Source organism: Erythrolamprus reginae, chromosome 9 (assembly GCF_031021105.1).
Source record: "Erythrolamprus reginae isolate rEryReg1 chromosome 9, rEryReg1.hap1, whole genome shotgun sequence".
NCBI lineage: Eukaryota > Metazoa > Chordata > Lepidosauria > Squamata > Dipsadidae > Erythrolamprus > Erythrolamprus reginae.
Genome location: NC_091958.1, coordinates 57097955 through 57120612, shown reverse-complemented (window position 1 = coordinate 57120612; position 22658 = coordinate 57097955). Strand labels below are relative to the sequence as shown.

Here is a 22658-nt window from a genome sequence, read left to right as displayed (position 1 = left end):
GCCCTCTGGAACCAACTCCCCCCAGAGATCAGAATTGCCCCCACCCTCCTTGCCTTTCGTAAACTTTTAAAAACCCACCTCTGCCGTCAGGCATGGGGGAATTGAAATATCTTCCCCAGGCCTATATAATTTATGTATGGTGTCTTGTGTGCATGTTTTTTTAAATTATGGGTTTTTAACTTAGTATTATTAGATTTGTATTGTTCATTGTTTCTATCACTCCTGTGAGCCGCCCCGAGTCTACAGAGAGGAGCGGCATACAAATTTAATAAATAAATAAATAAATAACCTGGGTGGACGCACGCCAGATTTTAGCATGGCTAGAAGGACTGGACACAAGGACCCCTTTGAGGCATTGAGTCAATCACTTTCGCAGGGAGCAAATCTCCCTCCGTAGGGAGTTAAAAGCTTCAAGGTCAACCCCTTGGGGCAACTCCAATTTCGTTTCTTGACTATAGGATGGAAGGAGGGTTTACTATTTTCCCTCTCTGACTTCCCAGGCTGGTCAAGGTGACTAGGGCATCACCTGGTGGCCTCCCACCCAAGGATGCACTTGGCCTAGCTGAGACCAGCTAAAAATGGCTCAGGGCTGCCCCCTAGTGGCGATTCATTTAGGAAAAAGGAAAACAGGCATTTTAAAATATGGAGATACTCGTGATAATTCTTAAGCTCTATCTTAATACACTTTTGGGACAGCCTTAAAAACTCATTTTTAAAATGTATTTTATTGATTAATTCAATTTGTAAGCAAGGCAAAGAGCCTGCTGCCTCTTTTTTTGGGGGGGACTCATTGGATCTATTGATAACTGTATAGAGTTATTTATTAGATTTGTATGCCGCCCCTTTCCGTAGACTCGGGGCGGCTCACAACACAATAAAAACAGTTTATAACAAATCTAATAACTTACAATTTAAAATATTAAGAGTTGAAGTTTAGACCTCTTAAAAGTTTCTAAGAGTGTGAAGCACGGCCTTAAAGATGGCTAGAACCTTTGAAAAACATTGCTGTAAAATTTCAGAAGAACACATCTAGGGGAGAACAAATATTCATGCCGTGCATGTTTGACCATGGGGCCCCTACTTTCATCTTAAGAGACCTAAGACCCATTCAGCCCAAATCTTACAAATCTCCCCTTTTCATCCCAGCCACTGTCCTCTTCTCTTGCAAACATTGACACATCTTGTTAATGTGTCAACCTTTTCATTTGCTTGTGATATCATTTAGTAAGCAGTTGTGTTAAAGTCTAACCCTGGAGGGCTGGAGGCAGAACCTGAGACACACAGAAGAAACATATGAAGGAACTGGACATGGCTAGTTTAATGCAAAGGACCAGGGGAGACATGATAGCAGCCTTCCAGTATCTCAGGGGTTGCCACAAAGAAGAAGGAGTCAAGCTATTCTCCAAAGCACCTGAGGGTAGAACAAGAAGCAATGGGTGGAAACTAAACAAGGGGAGAAGCAACTTAGCACTAAGGAGAAATTTCCTGACAGAACAATTAATCCGTGGAACAGAAGTTGCCTCCAGAAGTTGTGAATGCTCCAACACTGGACATTTTTTAGCAGATGTTGGATCACCATCTGTCTGAAGTAGTGTAGGGTTTCCTGCCTAAGCAGGGGGTTGGACTAGAAGACCTCCAGGGTCCCTTCCAACTCTGTTGTTGTTGTTATCATCATCCACTAAAGTTTATGCTACCCTGAGTCACAGGAGGATGGCATAGAAATCTGATTAATAAATTAATTAATCCATTGTTGTACTGTTTTTATTACTGTTGTGAGCCGCCCCGAGTCTTCGGAGAGGGACGGCATACAAATCTAATAAATTATTATTATTATTATTATTTATTTATTAATTTTGAACTACCTCCATTTTTTTTCCCACGTCCACAAATTTTTCTCCCCCGTGCTCAGCTAAGAAAACACCCCAACACCCAAGAGAGGACAACAATCGAACAGAAACTTCCTTAAAAACTCATGCAAAATCAGAGTCACTTTATTTGTGCCAGAAAATAAATACCAGCGCATGTTCCTTATGGGGTTTTTTGTTTCCCTATAAAAGCATGGTTACGAAAAAACAAAAACCACGGAACTGCGTACAACGGTGCGATTTCATGTTTGGCTGGTCTCGGACACAACGTCATAGCTACCGTTTGTCGGACAACACACAAAAAGCACTTGAAAGCAAGCTGGGCAGGTCAGGAAGGAAGGTGGTGGTCTCGCTCCTCTTCCAATAATGCAGAAGGCATCGTCCTGTGTGGATCTTATGGGGGCCATTCGTTGTCAAGTTGACCGGCTGTCCACTTGATTGATTTCTGCAGCCTTATTTGAAAAGAAACCATCACAAAAACAACATATATGATAGGGGGGAAAAGATGTGCAATAAAAATGAAGATTGAAGGTGAGAAAATAGGAGAGCTCTGTTTTCTCACCTTCAATCATCTTCATTGGAAAGAGGAAGGTTTTTTTCAATCGCTCACCTTTTCTCACCTTCAATCATCTTCACTTTTATTTCATTAGAAAATGCACATTTTTCTCCTATCTTATACGTTGTTTTTGTGATGGTTTCTTTTCAAACAAGGCTTCAATTTCACCTGGTCCACTTGACAAAGAACGACCCATGGGAAGATAACGAAAGATGCACACGAAGGACGGAAATGAACAGGAGCGGCTGTTTTCAATGACAAGCTTTACAAAGTCTGACACGGCCTTGTATTTTTCCCACGCGTGGCTCCTTTTAAGACGGGTGGATTTCAATCCTCAGGATCGGGTGGATTTCAATCCCCAGGATTCAACTCCAATGAAAACAGCCGTTTCTGTTCTCTGTCCCTCCCACGTGTGCAAAAGTGTTTTCGTGCGAAGCGGCTGCTTTCACGTGACAAGTAGCCCAGTCTGACCCAGTCTGACCCAGTTGCCTTTATCTCAAGCTCCAGGGCAGGACCTCTTCTCAAACCGGGTCACTTCAAGTCCCAGGATTCCCAGCACAGCTTGGATTCTGGACGTTGGGAAGTTGCAGGAGGCTTCATATTTGCTGGGACACAAATCGTCTTATGAACAATGGGTCCATCCTAGGACCGGATCCACGTTAGAAATACAATGCCCTTGAGGGGCAGCCCTTCCTGCCGCCAAGATCACCCCAAATTTCCCCCCCACAAAAAGAGGAAAAGCACCGGTCAAGCTTCCCAATTTGGATTCCTTGCAATGAAGCTGCAGCAGGGACATCTCTGCCTGGAGTGGGGACGGTGGAGGAGGCAAAATTGCGCAGCTGACCTTGACCGTCTCTAGAGGTTGAAAAGAAGGTGGCTGCTGTTTTAAAACTTTTTTTTATATATAAAATCTCCTTCTCGGACACAAAACCGCCCAGGAAAATAGCTCTGAGGATTTTGTCTACTCCGTTTAAAGAAAGAGGGGGAGGGGGGAGAGGGGCAGGGGGATAAAAGCCATCTAAGGAAAATAGGGATCCCACCAAAAAAAGACAAAAGATTAAACGATAAAAAGTTTCACAGCTGGGTTTCGGTCCCGTGTCCAGTTTGGCCCCTTTAAAAAAAACAAAATCTTTCTTTCTTTCTTTCTTTCTTTCTTTCTTTCTTTCTTTCTTTCTTTCCTTTCCAGCCCTCCCCAAGCAACTGTCAGTCATCCAGGCCGATGTTTCTGAAAAGGTAGGACATGGATTCCCCGTTGTGGATTCTGCGGATGGCCTCCGAGAGGATAAGGCTGATGTCCACCGTCTTGATTTTGGGGCACTGCAACTTTTGGATCTCGTGGGGGATGGTGTTGGTCACCACGACCTGAAACACAGCAGAGAGCGGGAGTCACCGGGAGAAAGGGGGGGGGGGACGGTGGACTTCAACTCCCAGAATTCCCCAGCCAGCTTGCCTTGCTGGGGAATTCTGGGAATTGAAGTCCACCCATCTTAAAACCTGGCCTACGTTGCTTACTGGGCATTTGGGAGCAGCAGCCAAAGCGTGAACTGGAGGGAGGGAGGGAGATTTGAACCCAGGGCTTTCCAAAAATGCTCCGACGTCATCCGCCCAACACAGCCGCTTGCCCTCACCTCATCGATGGCCGACTCCTCTATCAACCGAGGGGCGTCGGAGGAGAGGATGCCGTGCGTGGCCATGACAAAAATCTTATAGGCGCCTCGCTCCTTCAGGGTCTCTGCGGCCGCCAGGAAGCTGTCCACGTCATCAATGATGTCATCCTGATGGATGGATGGAAGGAGAGGGAGGGAAGAGGAGGGAGGGAGGAAGAAAGGAAGGGACGGAGGGAAGGAAGGAAGGGAAAGGAAGGGAGGGAGGAGGAAGGGGAGAAGAAAGGAAGGAAAGAAGGGGAGAAGGAAGGAGAAAGGAAAGGAACGGAAAGGAAGGAAGGAAGGGGAGAAGGAAAGAAGGAAGGAAGGAAAGAAAGGGAGGGAGGAGGAAGGGGAGAAGGAAGGAAGGAAGGAAAGAAAGGGAGGGAGGAGGAAGGGGAGAAAGAAGGAAGGGAGGGAGGGAGGGAAAGGAAGGAAGGAAGGAGAAAGGAAAGGGAAGGAAAGGAAGGAAGGAAGGAAGGAAGGAAGGAAGGAAGGAAGGAAGGAAGAAGTGAATTTATTTGTGAGAAGGTTTACAAAGCACCCCGCTTTCACAAGTCCAGGAAAGAGGAGTGGGTGTTTGTTTATTTTTTCACATGAAGGTGGACATTCGCCCCAAACTCTTCCTCCGTTTTCGCACATGCCAGCTCTGAGCCTTGCCGGCCTCCAGGCCGCGTTGTCCACCTACCACGATGATGGCTATTCGTCCCCCAACGTCTCCAACCACAGTGATGGGCGGCTTCTCTTTCGGAATCAGCACTGGCAGGAAAAAAAGAGGAAGAAAGTGGTGAGCAAACTAGAGGGGCCATTCGTGCCTTGACCCCTGCAGCTCTGGGCTAGGTCTCCTCTTCTCCGGTGGCTCCCTGTTCGGCCTCTCTCCCGCCTTCTCCCAAGGCCACGCGCACGTCCATTCCATCTCTCTCCCAGCTTCTCCGTCCCTCCTTTGAGCACAGCCATCCAAACCAGGTGGATTCCCCCCACCCCCTGCAAAAGCCCCCCATCCCCTTATAGCCTATTATTATTATTATTTATTAGATTTGTATGCCGCCCCTCTCCGCAGACTCGGGCTGGCTCACAGCAATAGTAAAAATAATATACAATAACAAATCTAATAATTAAAATATCTGGAACCAACTCCCCCCGGAGATTAGAACTGCCCCCACCCTCCCTGTCTTTCGTAAACTACTCAAGACTCATTTATACCGCCAGGCATGGGGGAGTTGAGATATTCCTTCCCCCTAGGCCATTACAAGTTATGCATGGTATGTTTGTGTGTATGTTTGGTTTTATAATAAGGGTTTTTAGTTGTTTTATTATTGGATTGTTACATGCTGTTTTTTATCATTGTTGTTAGCCGCCCCGAGTCTGCGGAGAGGGGCGGCATACAAATCCAATAAATTATTATTATTATTATTAAATTATTATTAAAAAGCCCCTTATTTAAAAAGCAAGACATACACACAAACATACCATACATGAATTGTATAGGCCCGGGGGAGATGTCTCCGTTCCCCCATGCATGACGGCAGAGGTGGCTTTTAAGGAGCTTACGAAAGGCAAGGCAGGTGGGGGCAACCCTAATCTCTGGGGGGAGCCACCACAGAAAAGGCTCTTCCCCTGGATCCCGCCAGACGACATTGTTTAGTCGACGGGACCCGGAGAAGGCCAACTCTGTGGGACCTGACCGGTCAATGGGATAACCCTACTGGAGAGGAGGTCACGCCATGCCACTCTCCCTGCCCAAGGCTACTTACTGGGTATCTCCAAGCTGGGGTGAATGGCAGCGGCACTCTTGGCAGTTGGGGGCGAGTGGCGCCCGTCCACCAGGTCAGACTCGGCGTCTTGAGCCTCTCCGTGGATCACAGCGATGCCCAACCTCAGGCGCTCGGCAAACGACTGCGCCCTGCCAAGGGGGACAATGAGCCCACCGTGTCCCTGGCATCGTGGGCACAGAGGCCAGGAGAGGAAACACCCCACGCGACACATAGAAACGGCTCAGGGGAAGGAACGTCGCCCTCTAGAGCAAGGGGGGGGTCTAACCTTGGTCACTTTAAGACCTGTGGACTTCAACTCCCAGAATCCCCCAGCCAGCCATGCTGTCGTCTGGTTCCTACACATTGGGAATTCAAAGTCCACAGGTCTTAAAAGCGGCCAAGGTTGGACACCACTACCCTACTGGATTCTGGGGAAAGACTAGATGGGCTTTGGACGTCAGGGACCCACCCACCTACCATATTTTTCTAAGTATAAGACACAACTTTTTCCTCCCTAAAAGAGGCTGATAATTGGGGTGCGTCTTATACCCTGAATGTAGGGGTTTTTCCCCCCAGCCCTAACCAGCTGCTAACGATCTTCCCAGCTCTGACCTTGCAGGCTCTTTCATTGCTACGCTTTGCAAACAGTGTTTCCCAAGCCCTAAGTCTTTGCAGGTCTGTTTTTTTCACTGTTATAACATGCTCCAAATGTTTCTTTCCAGCCCTGACCAGCTGCTAGCAATCTTCCCAGCTCTTACTCACTTGCAAGCTCTTTCACTGTTATTCTCTGAAAATAATGTTTTCCAAGCCCTAAGTCTTTGCAGGGTTTTTCCTCATTGCTCTACTTGCTCCAAATGTTACTTTCCAGGTGCTAACGATGTTCCCAGGTCCTACCCGCTTCCAAGCTCTTTCATTGTTACCTCTGCAAAGAATGTTTTCCAAGCCCTAAGTCTTTGCAGGGTTTGTTTCCATTGCTCTACTTGCTCCCAAAGTTTCTTTTCAGGTGCGAATAATGATGTTCCCAGCTCTTAGTGGCTTGCAAGCTCTTTCATTGTTACCTCTGCGAAGAATGTTTTCTAAGCCCTAAGTCTTTGCAGGGTTTGTTTCCATTGCTCTACTTGCTCCCAATGTTTCTTTTCAGGTGCTAATAATGATGTTCCCAGCTCTTAGTGGCTTGCAAGCTCTTTCATTGTTACTCTTTCCAAATAAGATTTTTTAAAAGTCCTTAACCAGGGGATAAAATAATGTGCTGAAGCTGACCAGACTAAGGACGCTGGTCAGATGAATACCAGGCAAGCAGATTCCCCCCCCCCTTATTTTCCTCCCCCCCAAACTAAGGTGCCTCTTATATTCTGAAAAATGTGGTCTATACCTCTTTGCAGAAGCAGGAGATTTGGCCACAATCACAGCATTCCTGTAGTCCGGAATCTACACAACGAAAAGCAGAGCGACAACTGTCAGTGCCAGTCTTATGCCTGGACTAGAAAAAGGACGTTTCAGGGGGCCCTTGTTCTTTCTTCTACAGAGGTGAAGCCCAAAACAGGGGGGCTACCTCTGCCCTCCCACCCCACGAGCCCACCCAGATTCCAAGCTGCAAAGTCCCCCAAGATTCGGGGCCATCTGAGCCCTAGAGCAGTGTTTCCCAACCTTGGCAACTTGAAGATATTTGGACTTCAACTCCCAGAATTCCCCAGCCAGCGTCCTTGTTATCTCCTTGTTCTAGTCTGCCCAGCCCCGAGGCCGAGGATTCGGGCCGGCTCACCTCCTCCTGGATGTACTGCAGCAAAAACGGCGATGCCCTGAGATTGTCCACTGGCACGTTGAAGAACCCCTGGATCTCCTTCTGGTGCAGATCCATGGTGATCAGGTGAGTCAGCCCTTTGGGGAGGGGGGCGGAGGGAACAACCAGGTTAGGAGCATGACGTAAGACCCTAAGAAGAGCCCTGCTGAATCGGGCCAAAGCCCATCGAGTCCAGCATTCTGTGCCCCACAGTGGCCCCCAATTGTCCATGGGGATCTTGAGCAGAAAGAGAAGGCAAGACCCTCCCTTTCCCTGGACCTCCAACAAATGGGACCCAAGGGAACCCTGCCTGCCTCAATCCACATAGAAGTGGCACTTGGACATCCATTTCAATAAGGGAGAGAAGGAAGGAAGGAAGGAAGGAAGGAAGGAAGGAAGGAAGGAAGGAAGGAAGGAAGGAAGGAAGGAAGGAAGGAAGGAAGGAAGGACAATAAGAATTTAAGAAGAGCCCTGCTGAATGGGGCCAAAGCCCTTCGAGTCCAGCATTTTGTGTCCCACAGTGGCCCCCCAATTGTCCATGGGGATCTTGAGCAGAAAGAGAAGGCAAGACCCCCCCTTTCCCTGGACCCCCAACAAATGGGACCCAGGGGAGCCCTGCCTGCCTCCACCCACACAGAGGACCTCCCTTTCCATAACCAACAGCCAGGGTGGCAGGGCTCCATCCCGGCCGTCTCTTCTCCCGGGCGTCCAGGGCCGGGCAAGAGGGGCAAAGGGCCCTTACCTGCCTTGCACATCATGGAGGCCAGGAGTTTCGAGACGATGGAGCCGCGTTTCCGCATCTTGCACTGCTTGCTGTAGGGGAAGTAGGGCACCACGCCGATGATGCTCTTGGCGCAGGAGGTCTTGCAGGCGTAAACCATGATCAGCAGCTCCATGATGATGGTGTTCACGTCCCTGGAAGGAGAAAAGACGCCCATCCATGCTATTTAAAATGGCTTCACCCTCCTTTTTATACTTCCCAGTCTAGCCCCACTCCAGCCTAATCTGAGTGGTCTGTGCTTGAACACAAACTGCCAATCAAATTGTCCCTTACAGCTTAGTTAAGCACAAAACGTATCAGGAAAGACTTCATGAGCTCAATTGTCTAGTCTGGAGGACAGAAGGAAAAGGGGGGACATGATCGAAACATTGAAATATGTTAAAGGGTTAAATAAGGTTCAGGAGGGAAGTGTTTTTAATAGGAAAGTGAACACAAGAACAAGGGGACACAATCTGAGGTCAGTTGGGGGAAAGATAAAAAGCAACATGAGAAAATATTATTTTACTGAAAGAGTAGTAGATCCTTGGAACAAACTTCCAGCAGACGTGGTTGGTAAATCCACAGTAACTGAATTTAAACCTGCCTGGGATAAACATATATCCATCCTAAGATAAAATACAGGAAATAGTAGAAGGGCAGACTAGATGGACCATGAGGTCTTTTTCTGCCGTCAGTCTTCTATGTTTCTATCCATCTTTGCCTGCAGCTGGGTGTAGCTGGTGGTGCAGCCTTTTTCACCCCCGGAGTTACAACTGGCCCTCACTGCTCCATACAGTCAGTTAGAACAGTGTTTCCCAACCTTGGCCACTTGAAGGTATTTGGACTTCAACTCCCAGAATTCCCCAGCAGCAACAATGAGGCGGTGGGAGAAGGTTAAAAATTACATATTAACAACATCAGTAAGCGATGCAAATGTAAGAAATAAAATTCAATCACTCTATAAAGAATGAACAATGTAACCCAGAGACAAAGCAAATGAAGGACACAAAATTGATTCTTCCCTGGTGAAGGGATTTTTTTTTTCTGTATGGTGATGGGACACTTTATGTTTTCTGTTTTGCTTTTTGTAAAATTCTTAAAAAATCAATAAAAAATTATATTTAAAAAAAAAAACGTTGCCACGGTTGGGAAACACTGAGTTAGAATATACCAACGTGTTAATGTATCGGGGGACATTCTGAAATACACAACACAAAACTGTAAAACTACGAGGGTCGCCCAGAAAGTAATGCACCACGTTTTTTTTCTCAGGCTGCAGTAATGGTGCAAATGTGAAACTTTAGATACACAAAGACACATAGAAGATTGACGGCAGAAAAAGACCTCATGGTCCATCTAGAATAGAATTTTATTGGCCAAGTGTGATGGGACGCACAAGGAATTTGTCGTGGTACAGATGCTCTCAGCGTCCATAAAAGAAAAATATACATTTGTCAAGAATCATGAAGTACACAATGATTGTCATAGGGATCAAATGAAGCAATGAAGAAACAATATTAATAAAAATCTCAGGGTGCCAGCAGCAAGTTACAGTCATATAGTCCTAAGTGGGAGGAAATAGGTGATAGGAATGATGAAAAAACTAGTAGTAATAGAAGTGCAAACTTAGTAAAAAGTTTGACAGTGTTGAGGGAATTATTTGTTTAGCTGAGTGATGGCATTCGGGGAAAACCTGTTCTTGTGTCTAGTTGTCTTGGGGTGCAGTGCTCTGTAGCAACGTTTTGAGGGTAGGAGTTGAAACTGTTTATGTCCAGGAAAAAGTAATATTACCACTCTTAAATCATTACCAGCAGTCCTCAAGTTATGACCATGATGGAACCCAATGGGGCCATTAGAGGTGATTCGCCCAGTGCAGAAATGGCTTCATGACCCGAACAAGGAGCGGTACCGACGGGGCATACACACCCTTGTGTCTCGTGGAGATTATGTGGAAAAATAGGGAGTGTAGAGGAAACATCATTCTTTCTTGTGTGTAAGTTTCATTGTGTTCAATAAATAATTGTTGGAGGAAAAAAATGTGGTGCATTACTTTCTGGGCAACCCTTGTAGAACATCCATTTTTGCAAATAGTGTCCCCTTGATTTTCGCGGGCTCAAACTTCGCGAAACGGCTATACCACGGTTTTTCAAAAATATTAATTAAAAAATACTTTGCGGGTTTTTTCCCTATACCATGGTTTTTCCCGCCCGATGACGTCATACGTCATTGCCAAACTTTCGTCCACCTTTAATAAATATTTTTAAAAATAAACTTTAATAAATAAACATGGTGAGTAATAATCTAAATGGTTGGCTAAGGCAATGAGAAATTGCAGTTTAGGGGTTTAAAGTGTTAAGGGAAGGCTTGGGATACTGTTCATAGCCAAAAATAGTGTATTTACTTCCGCATCGCTACTTCGCGGAAATTCGACTTTCACGGGCGGTCTCGGAACGCATCCCCCGCGAAAATCGAGGGAACACTGTATTGTCTTTCCTTTCTTTCAACTATCCTATATATTCTCTTCCTTTCATATATCCCGTCCTCTAAGTTCACTTTCACCCTCTTTTATATTATCACATGTCTATCTTTCTTCCTATGTATTTGTGTATTGAACAAACGAATAAATAAAAATAAACAAAATAAATAAAAATAAATAAATATGAGGAAGACGGACAAGCCGAATGAATTCGAGAAGACTTATCTCCAGTCGATGGCTTCTACTCACTTGGAAACGGTCTGGATAATGAAAACGTCTTTGCCTCTCACGGACTCCTGAATCTGCACCCTCGTTTCTGCCAAAAAAAAAAGGGTGGGGGTGGATGGGACAAAACAGATGTGCTCAGGACTTACACACACATGTAAGGTAAATTACATTGCAATGAAAGAATGAAAATGCACAAGTGATTTCTAAAAATCAGGACAAGGCGGCACCAATGCAAAGAACAGGATCCTCCAGGGAGTGTGTGTATTGTGTTTGTATCTGCACAGCAGGGAAGGAGGGGGCAGGGGTTGCTCCTCCTCCTTCAGCCTTCAGGTAGTGCGGCCACAGGTGTCCTCCACTCACCTCTGTTGGCTTCCTGGTACACCTGGACCTTTCCCATCTCCACACCCAGGCGCCTGCAAAAGGATCCGAGAGAAAACAAGGTCACAGAGAGGAAGAGGAAACAGCAGGTATGGACTTCAACTCCCAGAATTCCCCAGGCAGCAAGTAAGACTAGTGAGTTCTGGGAGTCGAAGTCCCATCTATCTTCAAACTGAGAAACTCTGCATTGGAAGAGTTTGGTTTCAAGAACCCGGGTGGCACAGTGGTTGGAGTGCAGCCCTGCAGGCTCCTTCGGCTAACTGCTAGCTGTAGTTCAGCAGTTCAAATCTCAGCACCGACTCAGGGTTGACTCAGCCTTCCATCCTTCCCAGGTGGGTCAAAGGAGGACACAGGTTGTTGGGGGCAACATGCTTACGCTTTGTAAACTGCTCAGAGGGGGCTGTAAAAGCTCTATGAAGCAGCATATAAGTCTATTGCTCCTTCCTTCCTTCCTGTGCAAAATGGTCGAATGCAGTATTGCAGTCTAATTCTGCCCACTGCCAGCAGTTCGATCCTGACTGGCTCAAGGTTGACTCAGCCTTCCATCCTTCTGAGGTGGGTAAAACGAGGACCCAGATGGTTGAGGGCAAGAGGCTGACTCTCTGTGAACTGCTTAGAGAGGGCTGTAAAAGCACTGTTTAGTGGTATATAAGTCTAAGTGCTATTGCTATTTCCTTCCTTCCTCCCTCCCTCCCGAGGTGGGTCAAATAAGGACCCAGATTGTTGGGGACAAACAGGGCTGATTTTGTAAACTGCTTAGAGAAGGCTGTAAAAGCACTGTTTAGTGGTGTATAAGTCTAAATGCTCTTGCTCTTGCTAATTTGCACGAGAAAGAGAGAAATGAGAGAGAGAGAGAGAGAGAGAGAGAGAAGGAAACAGAGACATAGAGAGAGAGAGAAAGAGAGAGAGAGAAATGAGAGAGAGAGAGAGAGTGAGAGAAGGAAACAGAGACAGAGAGAGAGAGAAAGAGAGAAATGAGAGAGAGAGAGGAAGAGAAGGAAACAGACATAGAGAGAGAGAAATGAGAGAGAGAGAGAGAGAGAGAGAATGAAACAGAGACATAGAGAGAGAAAGAGAGAGAGAGAAATGAGAGAGAGAGAAGGAAACAGAGGCAGAGAGACAAAGAGAGAGAGAGAGACTATCACCCATCACGCCTCTATATCCAAACTCTACTGTTGAAAAGAGCCAGGGAAAAGGAGTGAGCCTTACTCAGCAATCCTCTTTGAGAGCTCCATGCAGGAGGGGTTGGAGTTGGCCGAGAAGAGGACCAGGCCCCCCTTCGTGACGTTCATGATGGGCCCGGTTCCAACGGGTGCCACGCAAAACATCAAAACTGCCTTTGTGGTCCCACCTTTGGAGAGACTGCCAAGCGCAAAAAAAAATAAAATAAAATCCACCAAGAACTTCTTAGCAACCCTCAACCCAACAAAATAAGCTCTCACACCAAAAGTGAACACATAATACATAACAACCAACCGTTAACTGAGCCTTTCCCCCTCCTTGTGTCTCTTTACAATCACAGAAACACATTGTCAGCTTTTTTGCACTTACAAATAAAGGAATGGTCCAGGAACAGTGTTTAGGGAACTCAGCCCACCGCTCTTCACGCTTCTTCTATAACGTTGTCTTTAAGCACCTGCAGAAAAATAAGACATCTATTAAAAATCAGTTCCGGTTCAAGAGATCAGTTTGCTATCTTTGAAAACCAAAAACAGGAAATAACTTGTCACCCGCCGGCAAGTGTCGGTTTAGGCTTAGACAAAGCCTCAAATCTAACGAGTGTTGCTTAAAATGTGCTCCCATCCCGGGACCTCATCCAATGCCAAATTCATTACTCAGAGAGGATTAGTTTACTAATTCCTAACAAGAAGTGGAATGTACAAATTGTGCTAAAATCCAGGCCTGATCCTAACGTGAAAAAATGCCTCTCTCAATTGAGAAAATAAATATTTTGAGTCAGAACTGCACCCAGCGCTGGTCAACAACATTATAAAAGGTTTTTCCCCCCTTAGCCTTGTCTCCCAAGCAGACCAAAGACGTTCCGTGCGTTTAGGTCTAATGTTGTTTCCCAGCCAAAAGCACTTTGGAAAAACCTCTTTCACGCTTCATAAACCTTCTCCGTTCAAATACATAAATCAGCCTCTTGTCCCCGAGCAGGCAGCCATTGGAAAGAGGGAAAAGCCGAAAGGCATAAAAATAACCAAAACCGCCGTCCAAAACACCCCTCCAGAGCAGAAGATCCTTTTTTCCAAGGCAGCAGTGACAATGCACTGGAGAATGAAAACCACAACAATGGGCACAGGGTTTATGGACAGCAAGGGAAGCCGGCAGCTGCAAGCAAGACGCAGAACAAGGATGGATTTGTAAAATAAAAAGCCAGGATTGAATTTGTAAGCTGTGCAAATCCACCAGGTGAACCGACCGGATCGGTAATTTGCAATGAAACCGCACAAAGATCACATTCTGGGAGTGAAGTCCATGGAATAATAAAACCTCCACGTTCAATGCAGGAATCTTTCCAAAGGTCGTTCTGGGATCTGTAATCACGCCTGGGTTTTCACAACAGGGATCAGGAGACCCACTCTGCTTCCTTTCTGGGATCCGCTTCGGACTCACTGCAATCCTGGAGGCCACAGCTGGTCCGGAAAAGCTGCATTTCATTGCATCTCAGAAGAGACACAATAGTTATTCCCATCTTGTTTTCCAGATGACTTGCCTGCTCTTTGCAATTTCCCTGACTTCTCATCTCTCTCTAAATAGAATTTTAAAAAGGGGGTGTACAAGGAATAGAACCAAGATCACGCGGAATGTTCATACCACTTTATCAGGCCTTGGTGAGCACAACTTGGAATTCTGCGTTCAGTTTTAGTCGCCACGATGCAAAAAGGATGTTGAGATTCTAGAAGGAGTGCAGAGAAGAGCGACAAAGAGGATGAGGGGACTGGAGGCTAAAACATATGAAGAACAGTTGCAGGAACTGGGCATGGCTGGTTTCATGAAAAGAAGGACCAGGGGAGACAGGATAACAGCCTTCCAGTATCTCAGGGGTTGCCATAAAGAAGGAGGAGTCAAGCTATTCTCCAAAGCCCCTGAGGGTAGAACAAGAAGCAATGGGTGGAAACTAAACAAGGAGAGAAGCAACTTAGAACTAAGGAGAAACTTCCTGACAGTCAGAACGGTTGATCAGTGGAACAGAAGTTGCCTCCAGAAGTTGTGAATGCTCCAACATTGGAAGTTTTAAAGAAGATGTTGGAGAACCACCTGTCTAAAGTAGTGTAGGGTTTCCTGCCTAAGCAGGGGGATAGAATAGAGCAGTGTTTCCCAACCTTGGCAACTTGGAGATATCTGGACTTCAACTCCCAGAATTCCCCACTCGCCCACGGAAGGAGGGAAAGTGGAGGCAGCTGCAACATAGAAACATAGAGTGGGGAATTCTGGGAGTTGAAGTCCAAATATCTTCAAGTGGCCACGGTTGGGAAACACTGGACTAGAAGACCTCCAAGGTCCCTTCCAACTCTGTTGTTGTTATTATTAAGAGCACCCTCCTCTTCCTTGCCCATCCCTGAGAATATCCATCTGGTGAAACGCACAAGATTCCTGCTCTGCATGGAGAAGCTTTCTATATTGTTCATTTGACAGTAACGGATATTTCAAGTCGCAAGCAGGTTTTCCTTGGCTCCCGGCACAGGAGGGGACCAGGTGCGAGGGGCAGGTGTTATAAAATGCACGGGCTCCATCTGGGTTGAGAAACGCAGCTGTAGGCATGGAGGGGGAATTGCAAGGAAGCCCCCTGAGGAACACAAGGGCCAGGGGCCTGACCCAGACAGAAGCAGATCGCACACGCAGCCGGAAAAGTGGCAGACGGAACAACAACAAAAACCCTCCCACCCATAAAAATAAAAGACAGGAAGAAAATAAAAGTGAGCGGAAGCAGGGAGGCCGTAAAACAGCAGAGAGGCTGAGATGAACCTGGTCGAACGCCATGGGGCCACCATCCATCTTCTCCCCCCCCTTCAGATGTTATTTTGAGTGGTGGGTCCTGTCAACAGGCAACAGGGCAGCAGAAAAGTCACCCCTCCGTTCTAGTCCCTTCGCAAAGCCAGCTGCAAATTCAAATTCACTGCAACAACAAATTCAAATTCCCAATTTTCAAATTCAAATTCACTGCAACAACAGCTTCAAGAGTCATTCACCTAATCCTACATAGCTTCTGCTCCAGGAATTTCACACATACAAAACTTTCGCCGGACCAATCCTTGAATACAGCTCATCTGTCTGGAACCCACACCGCATTTTGGACATAAACACTCTAGAAAACGTCCAGAGATACTTTACTAGAAGAGCCCTCCACTCCTCCACTCACAACAGAATTCCCTACGTAACTAGACTCACAATCCTAGGTTTAGAAAGCTTAGGTCACTTTAAACACGACCTAAGCATAGCCCATAAAATCATCTGCTACAACGTCCTTCCTGTCAACAACTACTTCAGCTTCAACCACAACAACAAAAGAGCACACAACAGATACAAATTTAAAATAAACCACTCTAAACTCGACTGCAGGAAATACGACTTTAGTAACCGAGTAGTTGATGCCTGCAACTCACTACCTGACTCTGTAGTATCATCCCCTAACCCCCAACATTTTACCCTTAAACTGTCCACTGTTGACCTCTCCCGATTCCTAAGAGGTCAGTAAGGGCCGTGCATAAGTGCACCAGCGTGCCTTCCGTCCCCTGTCCTCATGTTTCTTTTTATCTTTTTACTAGTATCATGTATATGAATATTACTATATCTTTACATACCTCCAATATGTACTTGACAAAACAAATAAATAAAAATAAAATGAATAAATAAATTCTGCAGGGAAATCAAACCCCTTCTGAAGAAGAAGACGAAGAAGAAAGGGCCTCCATCAGACGGTAAACATCAGGAAGGGAAAGTCCAGCTTCTTTGGAGCCAGAGTGAAGTCCGAGTGGCTTTGCAGGGAAACACCCATGGACGTTTCTCCAGAAATGGCTGGACATCTTGCAAGGGTGGGGTTTTATCCAGCCTCCTCCTCCTCCTCCAGGCTTGAGACTTCCAGGAACCCCCTCCCCTCTGGCCGCTTACTCTGGCCTCCAAAATTGTTGGGTTTTTAAGCTGTTGCTTTGAATCCTCCGGACCCCAAAACCATGCAGCCCCCTGCACCTTATTCCTCCTTCCCAGGGTCCTTTCCCGCACGGTTGCTTTCCTCCAAAAGGACACAAAAACCTCCAACTTCCCCTTTGCATTTTCCCTCCTCCCCCACAACAACTCCCTCCGCCCCACTCGGTCAGTCGCACCCATTATAACTTCATTAAAAAGGCCTAATTCCCAGAATTGCACATACAGGAAAGGGGAGAGAAGATGAACACAGGATACACCCTCCCCCGGGGAAAAAGCAACCCTAAATAAACCAGGGGGCTCCGTGGAATTGGGGAGGGCAGCCCCCCAGCTGTGCACGACCTCCTTAGAGCTCATCAAGCTTTCCGGGTTACCAAATACACACACACACACAATGAAATCAAAGGATGCTATAAAGCAGACACATTAGGATGTACAATAAAATATACAACCATATAGTTGAACGTAATCTAGCTCGGGCTATTAAGAACCCATTGCATTGAAAGCTAGGCTGGGAAACCTATTCTAGCCCCTAGACACAAGAACAGTTTTTCCCCGAACGCCATCACTCTGCTAACCAAATCATTCCCTCCACACTGTCAAACTTTTTACTAAGTCTGCATTACTATTATTACTAGTTTTCTCCCATCCTTCCTATCACCCATCTCCTCCCAATTATGACTGCATGACTGTAACTTGTGGCTTGTATCCTTAAGATTTTTATTAATAGATTGGTTCCAGGTTATTTGACTCCTATGACAATCATTAAGTGTGGGGCCTCCTGATTCTTGACAAATGTCTCTTTTTCTTTTATGGACACTGAGAGTTTATGCACCAAAGACAAATTCCTTGTGTGTCCAATCACACTTGGCCAATAAAAAATTCTATTCTATTCCATTTATTTCTATTCCATTCTATCACATCATTCAGTGAACCTCCCCTAGTATAGTATTGCAATTTCTGGAGAAGCAGCCCAGATGAGATGCAAGCCCCTTATTTCCAAACTGGAGACCCTACCAGGGAATCGGGCCCCCTGAGGTTAATTTGGGGAGGGGGGAGCCCAGACCCCCCCCTTTGCAAGCCCAGGAAAGCCTGCCCCAAGCAGAACCCCTATGAGATCCAAGGCAGCCCCCCCCCCCCCCAGCCTTGCAGGAGGTCCCTCTGGGGCTGAAGGGGGGCTGCAGGCCGCGACCCTCCCGTGGCTGAGACCCCCCCCTCAAACAGCCCCCCCGCAAGCCCCCCCTGCCCGGGAGGGGGGAGAAGAGGAGGGGGGCGGGGGCGGCGCATCCCTACGCGCCTCTTTCGTGTCCGCCTGGCCTGGCTCGGCTCTTCTCCCCCCCCCGCCTGGAGACGCCCCCCTCCCGGGGCGGGGTTTGTGGGGTGGGGGGGGCGGCGACCCCCGCGGCGACCACCACCCACCTGCGCCCCGCGGCGGGGCTGGCGCGACGGCTGCAAAATGGCGGCGGGGCGGGGCCGCGACGGCTCCGCCCCCTGGAGGCGCCTCCGCCAATCCGCGGCCGCGGGGTGGCCGGCCCCGCCCCTCTCTTAGTCCCGCCTGAATTCTCCCCTCCTCGGGAGGCGGGGGCGGTGGTCGACCTCGCGGGGTCGTTCTGTGGAAGAGGGGGGGCTTCTGAGTCGGAGCTGCCCCCGGCTGGCTGTCGTCTTTTTCCAAGGGGTGGAGGGGAGGGTCTCCCCCAAAGATCCCCCCCTGCTTTGGGGGACTGCTGGCCCTTGTGTCCCCACATGAAGAAGCCATGGAGACCCCCACCCCACCCCCCAGGGCTGTAAACCCCCTCCTTCCAAGGGTGATTGGCAGCTGAGGGGCTGCCCCGCCTTCCCCGGCCTTGTTGGGCTGGGGGGCTTGGCTCAGGTATTGGGGGGGGGAGCTCCTAGCATACCTGTCCTGCTAGTGGGGAGGGGGAACCTTGGGGGGTCCGTCACAACAACTGCACTACATCAGACTGCTGCACAGTATTGATTCATTTATTTGATTGGTTAGCTGGTTGATTGGTATGCTGTCCGTCTCTGATTTTTATTGCCACCAGCGCCTGCACAAAGAGATGCTTTCTGAGCATGGGCAGAGGGCAGGGAGGAACCCCCTGGAGAGCTTTGACCCCCCCTCAAGAACAGCTGGGTTGTCCAGTCAGCCGCTGCCAGACCCCAAAGTCCACCGGGAACCAAAGGGGACCCTCCCTTCTTCATCCCCACCATCTCTGAAACTTGCAGCTAAGCAGTGGTCCCGTCAGGGATGCAGAACCGGTAGAAAAAGCTGGATCAGGTACTGGTAGTAAAAAAATGATATATTTTTTTCTTTTTTCCCCTTCTGGGCTCTGAGTATGTTTTTCCTATCCCAGTAAATGAGTTTGGATGTGAGTGTGAGTGTGTACATACACATACAGTTTATACAGTAGATAATGTATATTTTTGTGTGCCTGGGTGAAATATGAATGTACACCTATGGCATATATACATAGAATTAAAGATTATACATTTTATATTATGTTCAGTAATAGTAAATAAATAGGGAAATTGTCTCTCTTGGAGGCGAGGAGAGGCCAGGCACTCTCACCCAAACCCTTGGCTTGAGTGACGTCAAGTTGGCCACCCTTTAAGCCAGTCACATGACCTTTAGACCACCCCCTGGTCACATGACTGTCAAGCCACTCCCACCTGATCACATGATCGGCATGCCACACACAGACACGAAATAAGCCACGGCCACAGTGTGGAAGTAAAAAATTTTTTGCAGCCCTTCCCTGCTACTAAGCCATTGGGAGCTCCATTTGGGAGGCGGCCCTGGACTTCCGCTTGCTGGACATGGACAGCAGGGCCTCCTCCCTGAAGGCCCCCTCGAAAGCCCCCCGCACGGACCGCCGGAAGCTCTTCAGCCCCACAAAGACGTAGAGGAGCGGGTTGAGGCAGCTGTTGAGGAAGGCCAGGCTGGACGCCAGCGGGATGCCCATGTGCAGCGCCTTCTTGACCGCCGGACTGCCGGACATCTTGGACATCTCCAGCAGGGAGAGGGCGTGGTAGGGCGCGTAGCAGAGGAAGAAGGAGGCCGTCACGGCCGCGATGATCCGCAGAGGCTTGTGTGACTTGGCCAGGCGCCTGCGCTGCACCTGGAAAGCCACCACGCCGTGGCAGACGGCGATCACTGTGAAGGGCAGCAAAAAGCCGAAGCCGAACCTGGCCAGGATCATGGCTCTGTGCCGTTTCCTCCACAGGCGCCGGCTTTCCTCGCTGGAGTAGTTGCTGGAGAGGGCAAAGTTGTTGTAGCAGCTGGTGACGTTCCTCACACTCAGCGCCGTGTCTCGGAAGACGAAGTACGGGGAGCTGAGGAGCAAGGCGGCCCCCCAGGTCACCAGCGCGACGGCCCAAGCCAGCCGGGGCGTCCGGTGGTTCCTGGACCACACAGGCAGGATCACCAAGAGGCAGCGGTCCAGGCTGATGACGGTCAAGAGGAAGACGCTGGCGAACATGTTGAGGAAGGCCAGGCTGCTGTTGAGTTTGCAGAGGAACCGTCCGAAGGGCCAGTGGAAGCCCAGGGCCGTGTAGGCAATGCTCAGCGGCAGGAAGAAGGTGAATACGAAGTCGGCCAACGCCAGGTTAAGGAACCACACCACGTTGACCGTCTTCTCCATCTTGAATCCAGCGATCCAGATGACCAGGCCGTTCCCGGTCACCCCGAGGAGACAGGCCACGCCGTAGACCGCGATGGAGAGAAGATACAGGGTCCTCTCGATGCCCTGGGAGGTGTCCGGGGCTGAAGAGGAGATCTGCTCGGGCCCCAGAGTGGAAGCGGTCAGGAAGGGCGAGAGGGAGATGTTTTCCATTCGGAAGAGGAAATCCTGAAATGAGAGAAATGTCTTTCAGATAAATGTCAAGTTTATCTCATTGGAAGTTTATTTATTTGTTTATATATTCTTTATTGGCCAAGTGTATTTGTACACACAAGGAATTTCTACAATTTATATTAATATTGTTTCCCGTTTACTTATTGGTACCCTATGACAATCATTAAGTGATGTACCTCATGATTCTTGACCAATGTCTCTTTTCCTTTATGTCCACTGAGAGCACCTGCCCCAAAGACAAATTCCTTGTGTGTCCAATCACACTTGGCCAATAAAGAATTCTATTCTATTCTATTTTATTCTATGCTATGCTATTCAGATAGATAATAGATAGATAGATAGATAGATAGATAGATAGATAGATAGATAGATAGATAGATAGAGAGAGAGAGAGAGAGAGAGAGAGAGATGAATGAGATAATAGATATGATAGATAGATAGATAGATAGATAGATAGATAGATAGATAGATAGATAGATAGATAGATAGATAGATAGAATTCTTTATTGGCTCAGTGTAATTGGACACACAAGGAATTTGTCTTTGGTGTAGATGCTCTCAGTGGACATAAAAGAAAATATACATTGGTCAAGAATCATGAAGTACAACATTTAATTATAGGTGACAAATAAGCAATGAGGAAACATTGCTCGGAGAGGGGTGGCATACAAATCTAATAAATTATTATTAAATTATTATTATTAATAATAAAAATCTTAAGATACAAGCAATAAGTTACAGTCCTACAGTCATAAGTGGCAGGAAATGGGGGATAGGAATGATGAGCAAAACCTAGTAGTAATAATAGTGATATATAACAATTTATTGTGAATATATTGACTTTCCTTGCTCCGTGTCATTAAAAAAAAAATCATTTCCCTCCCTCTCTTTTCACCTGTGTTGACACAAATCCTCCCATGTTATGACTTTTGTTCTTTTCCCTCTATTTCTCCCCTTCTCTTGGAGGGTTGGGGGATATATGGGAAAACTCACCCCTCTTTTCTCCTCTTCCAACCGGTGTCTCTCCGGGATCGAATTCTGGAGGGCTTCCCCAATTTTGTCTGTCCCTTTGGGAGAGAGGGATCTTCCCAGCGGTGATTAAGGGCGGCTTGAAGACCTTCCTTCTTCTTTCCATAAGTGTGACTTTAGGGGAATTTGATTTATTTAATATATTCCACCCCTCCTTCCTCAATCTGTTACTGACGGAACTTTAAAAGAAATGTATTCGAGCTGCAAATTTATTGAAATGCAGGTCATTGATGGCTGGGGTTGGCCGTCCTGCTTACATTATCTGGTTTAATTTACAGGGAATGGAAAGAAATGGCTTTATTCAGTATTATTTATTATTAATAAATAAGTCTAGGCTCAGGCATGAGAGCTGGCTGGGAAACTTTGCCCCAGTCCCTCTTTCTCTCTTAGCCCAGCCCACCTCGCAGGGTGGTTGTTGTGGGGAAAATAGAGGAAGGAAATAGAGGAAGGAACGCTATGCCGCTTCACCATCTTGAGTTGCTTATAAAAATAATAAAAGATGGGATAAAGGAAGCCTACACAAAGGGCAAACAGATGACCGATTTGTCCCAACTGCAAAGATCCACACCAGCAGATCACAAACCTGGTGACTTAAGACCTGTGGACTTCCATCGACCCAAATTCTCCAGCCAGATGTTGGGTGGGGGATTAATTTATTAATTTGTTTGTTTGTCAAAACGTGTGCAAGATAATATGTATGTTATAAACAAAGAAAAGTAGATATAGATAAATTTGGACAATAAGACTGTAGGAGAGGGGTGGTAGGCACGCCCCTTACAGACCTCTTAGAAACGGGAAGAGGCTAAAGTTAAAGTTTTGGGGGGTTTGGGGAAGAAACCCAAAGAGTCAGGTAGGGCATTCCAGGCATTGATCCCTCCGTTGCTGAAGTTGAATTTTCTGCAGTCGGATTTCGAGCAGTTTATATTCTGGGAGTTGAAGTCCACAAAACTTTCCCACGGCTGAGAACAATCAATCTAATTGATTGTTTCTTCATTGCTTATTTGACCCCTATGACAATCATTCAGTGTTGTGCCCCCTGATTCTTGACAAATGTCTCTTTTCTTTTATGGACACTGAGAGCATCTGCACCAAAGACAAATTCCTTGTGGGTCCAATCACACTTGGCCAATTCTATTCTATTCTATTCTATTCTATTCTTGTCCCTGTCCTGTCCTCTTTTATCCTTATTT

At 47.2% G+C, this 22658-nt stretch overlaps 2 protein-coding genes across 4 annotated transcripts; both read right to left on the bottom strand.

Annotated features, from left to right (window-relative positions):
- Positions 1-1975: 1975 nt before the first annotated feature.
- Positions 1976-18090, bottom strand: PRPSAP2 (phosphoribosyl pyrophosphate synthetase associated protein 2). Of its 3 annotated transcripts, none has more exons than XM_070761443.1 (12): positions 18005-18090; positions 12992-13076; positions 12650-12802; positions 11423-11475; positions 11084-11150; positions 8341-8513; positions 7581-7696; positions 7191-7246; positions 5819-5967; positions 4753-4823; positions 4050-4196; positions 1976-3783 (listed from the first exon to the last, which is right to left on the bottom strand). In XM_070761443.1, exons 3-12 carry the CDS (start codon positions 12766-12768, stop codon positions 3625-3627), a joined length of 1110 nt encoding a protein of 369 aa, XP_070617544.1. In that variant the 5' UTR covers positions 12769-12802; positions 12992-13076; positions 18005-18090; the 3' UTR covers positions 1976-3624. The 3 variants fall into 3 exon arrangements, with proteins under 3 accessions (XP_070617544.1, XP_070617546.1, XP_070617545.1); XM_070761445.1 differs by having other exon boundaries at positions 17883-18013; XM_070761444.1 differs by lacking the exon at positions 18005-18090 and adding an exon at positions 16246-17506.
- Positions 18091-19347: 1257 nt separating this feature from the next.
- Positions 19348-20418, bottom strand: LOC139171816 (chemerin-like receptor 1). The gene has a single exon (XM_070760249.1). The coding sequence runs from the start codon at positions 20416-20418 to the stop codon at positions 19348-19350; it is 1071 nt and encodes a 356-aa protein (XP_070616350.1).
- Positions 20419-22658: the final 2240 nt, after the last annotated feature.